Source organism: Lates calcarifer, linkage group LG17 (genome assembly GCF_001640805.2).
Source record: "Lates calcarifer isolate ASB-BC8 linkage group LG17, TLL_Latcal_v3, whole genome shotgun sequence".
NCBI classification, from domain to species: domain Eukaryota; kingdom Metazoa; phylum Chordata; class Actinopteri; family Centropomidae; genus Lates; species Lates calcarifer.
In genome coordinates, this window is record NC_066849.1 from 14,279,760 (window position 1) to 14,294,309 (window position 14,550).

A 14,550-nucleotide genomic window follows, 5' to 3' on the forward strand; every position below is an offset into this window, starting at 1 on the left:
GCACCTGTGCGCCTCCTGACAGCTCATTTCCTGATTGGTTGAGTGGAAGTTGAATGGTCACAGTGAAAAACCCAGCTGAGGGGAGTCCTGTGTACGCGGAAAGTGTCACTGTCTCTTTCTCTCTCTCTGTCAAACTGTGAATAATCACACTCGACCAGTTGGTGCGTCCACGTGGATTTAATCAATCATGGAATTATTGGTTCGATATCTTGATAGGAGCAATTCAATTAGGTAAGTGTTTTTCTTTGAATGACCGGCTTAGGGGCAACAATTTGACATTTGTATGAACTGCTTTGACAAATGATGTATCTGAAATATAAAGAACTAGATGCAACAGTGTGTTGGGCGCTGAAACACCGAATATTTAGTCGCTAGAATTAACTTAAAAAACATTTTCCCCAAAGCTAAATAGTGTTGTTTCACATTAAAACAACAGCTAAAGTCATTTATTATTTAATACAAGTTCCTGAGGTGACGGGCAGGTATTTAACACCACAGATTCAGCTGAAAATAGCTGTAAACTTTGTATTTTTAACAGAATCCCCTCAGGTGTAATGGAGTCCCAGAGATTTATACTGTGTGAAGGAGAGTCTGTGTGCGACATACTGTTGGGAAAATATTGAAAGTGCAGTCAGTGAGCTAACCTTGGACTTAAACCCAGGCAGCTCCATGAATGCAGGCAGTGTGCTCAGTACATGGAGTTCTTCCTGTGAGAGATGAACAATCTGGTGCACTACACTGAAAAAACCCTAACTATTGCTCAAGTAAATGATCATGAAATAACTGCTTTCTCACACTTCCGTTTTTTCACCTTGAGCGCTGTATCCAGGCCTCCTCATAGTAAAATGAGCTAAAAGTTGTGGGCAACTTTTCAGAAAAATCATCACATTACAAATTTAAATAATGTTCTTTTTTAACCTCAGGAGTCCACAGCACCAGGACAGACACAGGCTGTGGTTTTTTCCATTTGTCTCCCAGCTCCTGCATGACGTTGCCCTTTTTTTTGTTTCAGCTCTGTCATGACTCAAGATATTATCAAAGAGGAGAACCTGAGAGATGACCTGAAGTACTACTTCATGAGCCCATGTGAGAAGTACAGGGCCCGACGACACGTACCCTGGAAACTGGGAGTGCAGATCCTGAAAATAGTCATGATCACTACACAGGTGTGTGCAGTGAGTTTAATGTGAATTAGTACAGACCTGGAAGAGCAGAACCACCCAGAAAACACTTCCTGGAACTGTAGTTGGTCCAAAGCATGCAGCCAAGCGCAGCAATGCATGTGAATCAGTGTTGATATTTCTGTGGACAGATTCTGGAGTGTGTCCTTTTTTTTTTCTTTCTTTTTTTTTTTTTTTTTTCAAATGGAAGATGGTGAAATGAGTGAACTGCACCTGTACATCTGAACCAACTGGTTCAGCTTTTAAACATATTCCATAAGGTGCAAATACTAATTCCAGGAACGGGAATAAATGTACTTAAAAGCCTAAATGTTTTTCCTTGTGTTTTCTTTGCAGCTCGTCCTGTTCGGCCTCAACAACCAGCTGGTGGTGTCCTACAAGGAGGAGAACACCATGGCCCTCAAAAACCTTTTCCTGAAGGACTACAGTGGGGTGGATGAGGACGACTACAGCGTTGCTGTCTACACCCAACAGGATGTTTATGACAGCCTGTTTTATGTCCTGGATCAGGCAAGTTCAGCTTCCTCACCTTACTCACTTATGCTTGCTTTTCCTTCTACTGTCAGAAAAATGAAAAGTGGTGGTTGTAATGTAGCGTTCATGTCCTGTGGGATGGATGGTGGAGCATGCTCGTCATTGGACAGCTAAAGGCTAGCATGTTAAATTTGAGTTTGATTATATTGAACGATTGACTCTTGCTGATGTGAACTCTCCAGTCCTAATTACGACTTGGATTTTGATGATTTGTTGGAAGGTGGAAATTGGCAGTCAGGGTAACTCTGCTGTGACATGAACGTAGCCTGATTTTTAATGGTTAGTTTGAACTTAAGTGTTGTAGGTTTGAGTCTGCATATTAGTACTTGAGTTGAGATTTACCTTTTTCTTAGGTTAATAGGACCTTTTCATATTTTGCTACTATTGGGCCATGAAGCAAAGAAAGTACAACTTTCAAACGTAAAATTAATAAGATTTTGATTTAAAAATGAGCAAATAATTTTTATTTATATTTTATTTATGGATTTTTAGAATTGTTGCATGCCTTTGTTATATGATAATTTAGCAAACAAGGTGATTCTGTGATCTCTCTACCTACCTACACAGAGGCAGCAGGTTTTAATACTGTGTTGATATCTGCATACTGTTATGATCATACACACACTTAGATGAATAACCAGGTTTCTCATGTTCCACATAAACATGTAAAATGATCAGATCCAGGGTGAGAGAAAACTGGGATGCTAATGTTCATATAAACCACTCCCCATTTATCTGGAAATTCTGGGAAGCTGGCTGACGAGCGAACTGCGATGTTACTTAATGTTAAGTCCCTTAGCGTTGTGTTTGTTTGTGATATGGCAGTCTACAGTTTCTCCACTGTTATGTAAATCACCCCGGCACGCTGTGTTTTACCTGAGGCCTGTGATATTTACAGTACAGTCAGTTGGGACGGCTCTCTACGGGTCCCATCAATTACGCTGAGGACGAGGACGGCACGCTGCTGCCTCTCCTCATCTGTAAAGAGTACTACAAGAGAGGCAGTGTGGAGCCCCCAGACGAGGCCTACGACATCGACGCCCAGCTGGAGACAGGTGAGAGACATTTTCGACATTTCGTCTCAAGTTGTCACCTGCAACAAACGCAAGTGAAATGATGGAATGATACAGATTTTAAGGCCATTACGTCCCTTGGCTATAAATAGTTTTTTGTGTTTTTCAATGCATCACCAAGGAGATATTTTTTGTAAGGATTTAATCTTATTCTGTATGTCACAAGTAGACAGTCATATTGAAATGTATATTATGTCTACTAAAACTAAAATCAAGCATTCAGTGACAGTATTATAGTTGTCTTCTCACCCTATTTGTCTCTTTCTCAGTTTGTATGTCACATGATCCAAAGACTGCAAACCTGTGGAGAACCCAGAATTCATCCTTTTTTGAGCTGGACTTTTACAGGTATACAGTGCTGTCAATACAGTAAAGCTGCTGCCAAACTTACAGTTTTTTCTTTCTTCCTAATAAACACAGAAATCACCTTTTAAAACCACCTCTTTCGCTTCTTTTTCAGGCTCGTTGACATCAAAATAACCTTCCAGCTGAAGGGAATCAACCTGCAGACGGTGCGTTCACGGGAGTTGCCTGACTGCTACTCGTTCTATGTCACGGTACAGTTAATACTTCAATTGTACACATCAATTTTACACATTTTGAAAACTACATTGTTTTACTCATCTACTTTCCTTTGACCTTAGATAACATTTGACAACCAGTGTCACAGTGGAAAGGTGAAAATATTCCTGGACACTGATGCTCAGAGCAGTGCATGTAGAGACTGGAAGATATCTGGCACGGGTAAGATGGAGTTGTCTAACCAAATGCAGAAATGAAACAACAAATCATTAAAAATATGACATGAATTTAAACAAAACAAAAAGATGATAAAAGTTTCAAGGCTCAAATATTTATTTTTTTTGTCTAAGCATCTTTGTGAGGGTGTGAGGTTGAATTTGCAGTGTTTAGTAATAATAATCATTTATTTTTATGTGCTGCATTTTCACCAAATCCCACAGCCTCTGTGTTTTTAAAAACGTGAAAAAAAATGAGAAAACTAACTGTCTTTTTACTCCAGTTTCACGGCCTGATACTGTTGACTGTTATGAGGCGTTTTCTTCTGAACTTGTAGTTATCAGTAATGAATGTGAGGGGAGTTATGTATGAGATAAACTGTCTCTCTCTCTCTCATGGACACTTTGTCTGTTTCAGCTCAGAAGAACACTCACTATCTTCTGCTGTTTGACGGCTTCGTCATCCTGGTTTGCCTCACATCAGCTGTGCTGTGCACCCGCTCCATCGTGCTGGCTGTCAGGTTACTCCAGGTCAGCAGTCACATGTTTACAGTATTATACTGGAATTTTTTTATTTTGTCCGGCTCTTCCTGGTTTTACTCTTTGGCTTATATTTCCTTTTTAATTTTCTGGTTGTTCAAAACTTGAACAGTCTTTCTCTCTTTCATCTTCTTAAGCCAAATGTCACAATAAGCCCAGTTCATTCAACTTTCCACGATCACAACCTCTAAAATACCATTCATATCGCATGTAGATATGGATCAGTTCTTTTGTAACTGGTAAAATAATGTTGTTTTATCCAGAATGTACCATTTGGGCATCAGCTGATATGACATTGTGTTGTAGATCTTTTTTCTTTTAAGAGACTGAATTTGCATTGTCATATTTTCAGAGATTCTCCCGATTCTTCCACGAAAACTACAATCGTAAAGTGTGTGAGGACGATCAGAGGGAGTTTCTGAACGGCTGGTACGTGCTGGTCATCGTCAGCGACCTGTTAGCCATAATTGGGTCCATACTGAAGATGGAAATACAAGCAAAGGTAAAAATGAATCATGTGCTTTCGATAGAGATATTGTTATCTTCTGTCCAAAGGTAACTGGCCTATCACTGCAGGGCTTATGTCAATGAAATGTACTAGAAAGGAGAATTAGATGTTAGGTAAATCAGGTGATCAGTGACAAATGGGTTAAAGATAGCTGGGGTTGTCATCAGAATCACCTTTGATTTTACACCCTGTTATTAAGCAACTGAGAAATCTAATTCTGGGAATAGCTGTTAAATCATCCTCTCAGTGCCTGGTGGACTTTGGAGTGAAAAGGCCACAGTGAAGACACTGTAAAGACCTGTTTATTTTAATGTGTCTGTCTGTCCTTTTTATAGCCACCATGTTGAGTGTTTACCCTAAGCATGACAGAGATAGAAATAAACTCTCCCCTTATACACACTCCCAACCCCACTCCCTCGGCTGAGGCTATTGTTTAAGAGCAGAGCCTTTAGCCTGCTGCTGTGGATCACTCACAACTGTGGTTTAGAAAACCACTTTTAAATAAAGGGCCGTGGGGAATGGGTAAGTTGTCCCTGTTAAGAAAATTGTATAATCCTATTTTATAGGATAAATACACTAGAGTTATCTGCAGCAGTGGAGGCAAGTTTCAGCTTAGAATTAGACCATTTAATGTGCTTACTGAGATTTGTTTTCCAACTCAAACATATAGGCATTATAAAACATTAGTTAATGAGTGATAGGATGTTCCTGATCCTGTTGCACTTCCACATTGTACTTTAAGCTGTAATAGAATAATCCACGCAGGTTATGTTGCAGGTTATCACAGATATTAAAACACAATCATACTTAAAGTGAACTTAAGCAATGTAATTTGTTCCAGGCTGTGTCAGTTTTTGCTGAGGCCTGACTGACAGCAAACTGACATCTCAGTCCTCTTATTTTTCTCCTGTAGAGTCTGACCAGTTATGATGTGTGCAGTATCTTCCTGGGAACATCCACACTAATGGTGTGGGTTGGTGTGATCAGGTACCTGGGATACTTCCAGAAGTATAATGTAAGTCAGAGCCTGAACCCTTTTTTTCATCATCATTGTCTTGGGACATTTTTAACTGTTTACATTTTATTTAAAATTTAAGATGTACAAAATCTAATTACACTTCTAACAATTTTTTCGTGATTTAGTCGTGACTTAACGACTGCCTCTTGCCTGCATTCTACTTCCTGTGTTTCTGCTGTAGGTGCTGATTTTAACCATGAAAGCAGCCTTCCCCAAGGTCCTACGTTTCTGCTGTTGTGCCGGCATGATCTACCTCGGCTACACCTTCTGTGGGTGGATCGTACTGGGCCCGTACCATGAGAAGGTAACAAACAAACTGGTCTGTGGAGAGCAGAGGCAGTGGAGACCTACAAGATATATTAGAGAGGAGTTTATGGGACAGTTGCTAGCCTGTATCCCCATGCTGGTTAATATTGTTAAGGGTGGTGGGAAATTAGGGGAACTATTTGGTCTCTTTTTAGCAACTTCGCCCGTTTGTTCCTGTGGAACTGCTGAGGCCACAAAAATAAGCTTGCATTAAGGAACTCCCTGATATGTGTGTGTATGAATGTGGCTGAATTGGCTGAAACAGCACTCTGTGATGGAACAGTTAAAAAAGGTTCTGTGTTACTACCATGAAGACTCACGTGAGTCAGTTTGTATAGATTAAGTACAAAGATACTGGGAAATATTATATATTATATTATATTTGCGATGACTGTGAACAAAGTATTTTATGAACTACGAGAAACGGGCTTATAGTTAAGTTAGAAACTGAAACTTATCAGGCTTTCTCCCACGGTTAATTAGCTTTTCAAGTTTGCAGTTTCAGCGTTATATCCCACAAATTGAGGAAACAGCAAAACTGGTCATTGCCTTATCCTGGAACAACTTCAGGTCATTGGCCCTTTTTTTGTTTTTTTGATATATATTATAGCCACCAGGTGTCAGTATATGTTTTGCCCAGTGATCCTCTTCAGGCCTCGGTGACAGCAGCTCTGTGTTTTAGAGAAGATGATCAGATTGTGAAAATATTAAACTGGGACACAAGTTTTTGCCACATTCATGCATGTGCATACACTTACAACCGTGTCTCTGTTTTAAGCAAACCAAAGATGGTTCTTGTTGGGGAAAAAAAAAAAAAAATTTCCAACTACTCAAAATGGGATAAGTTTACTGCGTAAGTTCGCACACCAGGGATAGAAATGCACAGGCTACAGTAAGGAACAGAATATGGGATTTTAAGAAATAATTGCACCCATGACACTACATTGTTTGCTCTTTGTTTGCTCTGAAAACATAAAATCAACAGGTATTTTAACTGCAACAGGCAAGGACCACGTCTTCAGTTCAGCACAGATGGTCTTAACTCCTTGGACAGCAAGTGTCATTAGGGAAAATATGTCTGTGTTTAGCTGTCCTTGCTGTTAAGATAAATTATTTACGGAAGTCCGAGCAGCAGTGGGCGTCTAAACAAGGCCGAACTCGTACTGTTGGAGAGGCAGATGTGAGATAGACTGAGATCAGCCGCCCTGGGCCCTCACTCATTGAGTGGGAAATTTGTTGACAATCTTATGCTGAGGAGGAGAACCTGCTGTAAATAAGCTGTGGACTGATGTCAAGTGTGTTTGTTCAGTACACAGTTAATATCATGAATAACAATAACATTAATTGCAGAGTCATTTCCCCATCTGTCATCAGCGGAAGTGAAAGTGACTTGACATGCAGTGCCGCTGCGCCTGAAGCTGAAGTAAAGCAGGTTTCAATTCTGTAAGTGTGACCAACGCTACAGTCTTCTGAGACGTGGTCATGATATTTACATTGTGGTAGCAGAGGAGGGGGAGTCCCCTGTAGAGTACTGTGTATTTACTGAGGGAATAAACAGAGGATGTTCTCGGACTCGCCATCCCACACGTCTTCAAGTGCTGTGCCTTGGATCCATACTGTCGCAGTGGGATGTTGTCTTTAGATACTATCACATTCATGGGGAAACTTGGCTTCTGTCATAATGTTTGTGTCTTGTTATCAGGCTCTCCCTCTTTCAGTCATGTGTCTCTTTGTTTGTCTTTCTGTCTTTATCAGTCCACCTCTATCGACCATCGTGCTTCGGCCCTCTACACCTCCTTCTCCTTCACTCTATCTCTGTGGGAAAACAAAAAGTTTTATTTTGAAATCTACAGTGAGAGGAATAATCTCTATAGTGATAATCTGAAATTACCCACTTTCCTGTGTTAGGCTGCAGGATGCGACCTACTGGGAATTTTTAGGGGCCTAAAAATTTTAACCTATCCATTCAAAAAAAACTACTTTCCACCTGCTTTCCTGTCCTGTTTATCATCTCAAAATCCCTCAGTGTGTAGGTCCAGCCACTGGCCTGTCTCACTGATTTTACTGCCTCTGTCATGTCTGCTTATCTCATTTGTCACTTTCATTAAGTCCAGTGTAATGTCCCCTGTTCTATGTGTCCTAGTTTGAGGGCCTGAGTCGCGTGGCAGAGTGTCTGTTCTCCCTGCTGAACGGCGACGACATGTTCACCACCTTCGCCCAGCTGAAGGACAAAAACACGCTGGTGTGGCTCTTCAGCCGCGCGTACCTCTACTCCTTCATCTCTCTGTTCATTTACATGGTGCTGTCGCTCTTCATTGCCCTCATCACCGATGCCTACGAGACCATCAAGGTACTCTCTCTGTCAGCGACCACTTCGGAACAGAAATACCATAAAAAACCCTATTACCACTTTATAGGGATGCAAATTAGAGCTGAAAAGTAGATTATCAGGTTATTTGATCAACAGAAAGTTAATCTACAACTATGTCACTTTTTCCTCAAGCAAACACCATCTGTTTCTAGCATTGCAAATATGAGAATTCAGTGCTTCTTTTCCTTGATACTGAACTGAAACAAAGAATTTGAACACGCCACCATTAATTAGTTAATTAATTAATTTATTACAGTTTTCTGATACTCCATAGATAAAACACTTAATGAAGAATGTAGTCAGCATACTAAGCAATAATGAAATAAGTAAGCAAGTTTGCAAATAAATGTTTACATGGACATTTCCATATCCTCTTATGTTTAGGTACAAAATATTGCAGAGCTGGTGTACTGTTGTGCTCCTTAGAGAATAAATCTACCTTTTTCTCGTAACTCTCAAAATCTGCTATAAAAAGACACTGTTATTCACTTTCCACTACATTGTGTTGTAATTGTTGCATTCATTTTATTTATTTATGAACAGAACTACCAGAGGGATGGATTCCCGCTGACAGACCTGCAGAAGTTCCTCAGAGAGCAGAAAGACTTTACTGTTGTTGAGGAGAGCAGTCAGACGGACACCCGCAGCACATGCTTTGCGCTCCGCTGCTGCCAACGGTAGGACAGTAATGTTGATACTTAAATAATATTTAACCTGTATTCACACACCCTAATGCACACACATTGACACCTGGGAGCTACACTATATAAACACACCTTCTCACCACTGACACAGAGGTGTCATCCTTTAAATGCCGTGTAACTTTATAGACCTCACCTGAGGGCTTTTTAATAATTTATCTGGAATGTGGCCCTGTTTTTTCATTTTGGTGACTTCTTTTGTTGCTGTATAACTGCTGTGGTACTTTTGCTTTGCACCTAAATCAGCCATGCCAAACAAAAAGCTTGGGCAGTGCTGTGTTGTCTTCTTTGTTTGAGCTGGTGCTCTTTAATTATGAAATTTCATGTTTTCTGCTGTTTGCTCAAAAAAGGCTGCTGCTTTCAATGTGTGAAGCATCTATCCTGTTAATTATTGAGCTTGAACCAAAAATACACAATAGTTTGATTTCCTGTTGTGTCATAGACCAGTACAGTGGAGCAAAACTGGACTTTCTCTACCTGGAAATATGGTCCGTCAATCAGTCCCTATACGTGCAAGTCTCACGTTCAGGGAGTAGGACACAGTCTGCATTGCTTACATTTTGTTGCTGCGGCAAGACACCATATGCCTCTATACGTCCCTGTTTTCTGCTCATTCCTTTTCTATGAGCCAATCTCTATCATCAGCAGGCAGCAGACTGCAGCGGAGTTTCCTCCACGCTGTGGTTTGGCTTGGTCTTTACGTGGTCTGAGAGCAATGAAATTAGTGGTGGGAGCTATGCAGGCACACCCAGTGATGGGCTGATTACAGAGAAACGGAGGGTGTACACTGGGACACTGTACACCCTCCCCAACCCCCCTCCTCCATGTTCTCCTCTTTGCTGCGTTGCCTCCCAGATAAACCACGGTCAGCACTGGGATTTTAGTCCAATTGAGCCACAAAAGTTTTGTTAAAGCACAGTGGTTAGTGGGGCAGAGTTATTTGATTTGAGGGTGATGGGTGAAAGTTTAACTCCAGTTCTCCTTAATGTGGTGTACAGAGAAGTTTAGTGTGTGTGTGTTTTAAACAGGACTTGATACTGTTTTCTCTCTTTTTTTTCATCACTCTCTTATCTGACCTTTTGTAAAGACAAAGATGGAATTTCTAGCAATCATTTCCTAATATGCCCAAGTAATGAGTTGCATTTTATCACTTTTTATTTCACTGCATCCATTTTGAAACTACGGTGTAAAGTTAATGCACCACTCGGGGCTTGTTGAAAAGTCATTACTTCCTCTGTGTTTGTTACTGCCAAATTAAAAAGTTGGACCAAAAGCAGCACTTCAGCAGACTGTGGTTTCTTAGTCTGGCTTTCAGCTCCGCATTATTAAAGATTCATGACGGTGTTCTATAACTTTTTTAATATATTATTCAATTTCCCTGTTGTGCATCAATTACATTGAGGAAAGGCTTGAACTGTAAACCAACAGGAGGCTTTGGTTTCTGTAGCCATCACCATCCTTATACTTCAGACACATGAGGCAATTTTATGACGGACTTGTTTTTCTGGGAAAAACAGTGTTGTGCAGTGTTTGCCATCAAACTGTTATTTTCTGCTAGCCTGAGCCTCAGATGTTTGTACACACTCGAAAAATGATTTTCAGTCACATGATCAGTGGAAAAGAGCTGAATTCGTTAACGATGAAAAGGTTTACTTAGCTGTGTATGTGAATATAGGTTTAGATTGAAATATCATGGCTCAGATAATCAGTTTTTCCTGTCAGAGCTCCTCTGTCACTGTTGTTTTACCAGACATTAACACATGCCCTCTGCAATCTTTTCCAGCCGTTTTCTATCACCAAGCCATCCATTCCTCCTCGGGATATCTAAACGTTAAAGGAAGTGTAGTCTCAGTTACAGAGCCATTATGTAATAATGTGTAATAATGCAAGACTGGCGACTGAATGTGTATCGTCTCTGAACAGAGATTAACATGAAACTGCCAGTGGCCTCCACGAGTCTGCAGATTTTTTGTCATTAGGAGTGCTCTCGTCTAGTTACAGATTGTGTAATTGCGGCCATTTGCAGCCTCTGACCTGGCTAAATTTCATTTTTACGAGGATCTTTGTCTTGCTGCGTTTGCAATTATTAGATCAGCGTTGACTGCCCAAACATTTCAGTGTCTTTACTGGATGAAATTTCATCTGCATACAATTAGCCCCTTCCTACTGTCATCATCCTCTACTGCAGTAGATTATCTTGTGTGGAAAGCAAGTTGAGGGGCAAGAGTCACTCTCCATTTGGAACTAATATATCAAGTTGAATGGACAAGTGTGCATCTGACACTTGAACACAGTAGCTGGTTATTCAGAGCCACACAATGACACAAATATTTACCTAATGAATGTCTTAAGGCTTGAATGTATTTGCTGCAACTCATAAATAGTCTGTGATTACACAGTATAATACAGCAGCTTAGCTAAGAGTGGATATTATGTTTTGAAAGAGATTTGACAAAAGGAACATTAAGCCTTGCATAGAAGTAATGTATAAATACTGTAAGTTGAGGTGGCTTTGCTTTCTAAGAGAGTGATGAGAACTCCTCGATCTCTGTGAAATACACTCAAATCCTGGATCAGAGTCTGAAAATTGGTGTGTGAGAGCTGAAACAGGCACGACTGCAAACTCACCTCAGCAGTGAAATGCGCTGCTTCTGGTGGATCATAAACATGAAGGGGAAAAAAAAGTCCTAATTGTTTACAGGTTTGATGGAACAGGGACATAACTAGATGTTTCTCTTGGGTGCAAAGGTGTTCAAGATACACAGTGACAACGCTGCTATTTTTCAAATGCTGGGTTTTGGGGATTAATTTGAAATCCAGTCCTCTTCCTGCTACCCTGCACTGTTTGCCTTTGTGTCTGGGACAAACCTGTATGCAGGTGGAATCCCAGGGAACAAAGAGTGTACTTATGCTGGTTTGAATTCTAGGAAGTGGCCGTGATGATCCGTGTAGGAGTTTACTTGAACAGTAATGCTTTAATATTGTAGCAAGTTTAGAGAAACCTCGCCAGTCTGAACAAGTCTTGCTGAACTTTGAATTCCTGGGATATTTGTAACGAGTTGGATGTGACATGTTAACATTAAATGACTCAAGAATCGTCTGGGATTGCCGTTTCACACTGAACCAGGTTTGGTTGGAAAAATGTGACATCACCTGTTGGGATTTAGCGATGTCTGAATTAAATTCTGATGACAGCCGTGGGATTTTTTTGCTCAGTGAAGCTGCAACGATTAGTTGATTTTAGTTGATCAACAGAAAAGGACTCTGCAATCATAAATCGATTTTCGATATTTCGTTTCAGTCATTTTTCAAGCAAAAATTCCAAATATTTGCTCAGAGCTTCTCAGATGAGAAGATTTGCTGCTTTTCTTTGTTACGTCACACAGTAAACTGAGCATCGTTAGATTCTGGGATGTTCCTTAAATAAAAGAAGCATGACATTGGGCTATGGGGAAATTATAGATGCAATTTTCACTATTTTCTAACATTTACAAGAGTAATTGAGAAAATGCACCAAAGACTCATCGATAATGAAAATAATCATCAGCCACACCCACTCCCGTCCTAATAAAGGAGTAGCCTCTTTTGCCACATCTGCAACATGCAAGCTGCGGTTTACAACATCAGATAATTTTCTTTCATGTTAATTTTGACTGGTATTTGTTTTGATTAGTGAAACAAGTCACCCATGCACAGAGTCATGAATATTTAATGTTATAAACTTATAAGTTTTCATGGGCTTTAATGTTGTAAGGGTATAGATTATCCCTGAAATAAAAAATATGTTGTTACATCATAGAGATCTTTGCTGATGCATCAATGAGCCAACCTCAGCGGTGACCTAAAATGGAAACCGTGCATGTCTTTATCTATATTCAGTACGGTGGTATTGATGAGACATTGTGTGTCTCATGCATCTTTTCTGATCGTGTCATTGCAGAGTTTCAGAAAATGACGACATCATACTGATCAGCTGACAGCTGCCTCACGGCCAGATGGGATGGTTCAGGGACAAGGAGGAGGACGAGGAGGTGGAGGTGGATGCTGGGAACAGGACCTCATGCTTCTAATGCAGACTTCAGATGCTTCTGCTGGAAAAGCCTGGAGCATGTAGAGATACCTCTCCAGGAGTGAGATTCTGTGAAGTGCAATATGAAACAAGTTCCCTCTATTTAATATGAAACTGGAGCACTTAACATTAAGAGCTGGAACTGAGACAAAAGACAAAAAAGTTTCATGTCATGACGCTGATGAGGAGTTTACTTGGCTTTTTTCAGGAATGCGTATGTGTTAGTTGCCAAAAAAATGGATTCAGTGTTGCTTTGCACTTGTCTGTTGCTGCAGTTACCAGGTCTATGCAACATCATGCAGCACCAGATGTAATTTATTTGTCAAGTAAAGACTGCAGTAAAGCCAGTGTTGTTGTTTTTGTCAGTTGTTAAGAATTTCCAGTCTCTGCTGCATGTGTGCACATTAAGCTCTGAGCCAGGAAGATTATTTAGTGTCTTACCAGCAGTGGCAGTAATTTGCTGTAAAACAACGTTACAGTGCAACGACTTTCTTCTATGCTCAGAAATATTAAGTGCTCCAGAGGTCGCTTTAAATTTCATAACATTTTCACAGCTGGGTTGAGATTGAGAAAGAGGGGAGTTTTGAATGACTTCACCAGGACTAGAAAATGAGTCAACTTTATCATTCTACCAGCAACGTTAAGATCTTAAAACAAGCTGTAGCATGAGCCCTGAGTTGGAGTGTGGCTCCTATGCTTTCAACCTGATAAAAATCAAAGAAACGTGTTCCCCTCTCGAGTTTGAGCTGGCATGTCATCAGAGTTCATCTATGACAGTTGCTCTAATGCCATCCAAAAGATCTCTTGTCTGATCTCAGTCTGGATCTGATAAAACACCAGCGGGTAGAGGGTAGAAGTGTTAATGAGCTGACGTGTCATTAAGTGCCACCCCATCTCTGAATAGAGTGTTTTTCCTATGTGGCAACACTGCCCTTATTTTGTTAATATTTTAAGTCAAACTGAAACTTGAGTTCAAGTTAAAACAGAGGCCAGAACAATTGAAAACCCTTTCAAAAGCAAGAGCAGGTTATTCGCTCTAAGGATTTACTTTTAACTAATCTGTGTGTGTAGTTTGGGTCAACAAACATCAATGTTACTTTTAAATGACTTGAACCAATAACAAATGTGAATATGTGTGCTGCCTGAAACAAAACACAAAACAGGAGTAAGCGCTGCATTGAAGTCAAGAGAGGGAAGATTTCACATTTTCATGCGAAGGAGCGGCTCCAAAACATATGACTCACCAGGGTTTGTTGGTGATCTTCCACAACACTTTTGTGAAAAGAGGAGAGAAAACTGAGTTGTAAACTGACTTGATGTGACATGTTCACAGCTGGATTACCAACCACGCAAAGCAGGCACCTGCCTGTGCAGGGCCCCAGGCCCTCAGGGGCCCTTCAAATTAACTCAAACTAGTTGACCACAAAGAAAACTCAGGGTCAGGTAATAGTATATACCCAGACAGTGGGACTGGTTTGGTGTCAGTGTTGGTGGGAAAATAGCAAAGCTGTG

General features: G+C 40.5%; 1 protein-coding gene across 2 annotated transcripts; it reads left to right on the plus strand.

Annotated features, from left to right (window-relative positions):
• The first annotated feature begins 50 nt into the window (after nt 1-50).
• mcoln2 (mucolipin TRP cation channel 2) lies at nt 51-13,385 on the plus strand. 2 transcript variants are annotated; one of them, XM_018673199.2, is made up of 14 exons: nt 51-231; nt 1,013-1,166; nt 1,518-1,691; nt 2,614-2,770; nt 3,058-3,136; nt 3,249-3,345; nt 3,433-3,532; nt 3,944-4,056; nt 4,418-4,567; nt 5,487-5,588; nt 5,773-5,895; nt 8,041-8,247; nt 8,812-8,945; nt 12,910-13,385. In XM_018673199.2, the coding sequence occupies exons 1-14, from the start codon at nt 188-190 to the stop codon at nt 12,944-12,946; spliced, it is 1,671 nt and encodes a 556-aa protein (XP_018528715.1). In that variant the 5' UTR covers nt 51-187; the 3' UTR covers nt 12,947-13,385. The 2 variants fall into 2 exon arrangements, with proteins under 2 accessions (XP_018528715.1, XP_050932952.1); XM_051076995.1 differs by lacking the exon at nt 51-231 and having other exon boundaries at nt 1,017-1,166; nt 1,518-1,695; nt 2,623-2,770.
• Nucleotides 13,386-14,550: the final 1,165 nt, after the last annotated feature.

What these genes read in the sequence shown, in the direction of transcription:
- mcoln2 (XM_018673199.2), top strand. Translation starts at nt 188, where the DNA reads ATGGAATTATTGGTTCGATATCTTGATAGGAGCAATTCAATTAG. An exon ending in CGACGCCCAGCTGGAGACAG is followed by an intron (nt 2,771 to 3,057) that starts GTGAGAGACATT and finishes TCTCTTTCTCAG; the next exon opens with TTTGTATGTCACATGATCCA. An exon ending in GATACTTCCAGAAGTATAAT is followed by an intron (nt 5,589 to 5,772) that starts GTAAGTCAGAGC and finishes TTTCTGCTGTAG; the next exon opens with GTGCTGATTTTAACCATGAA.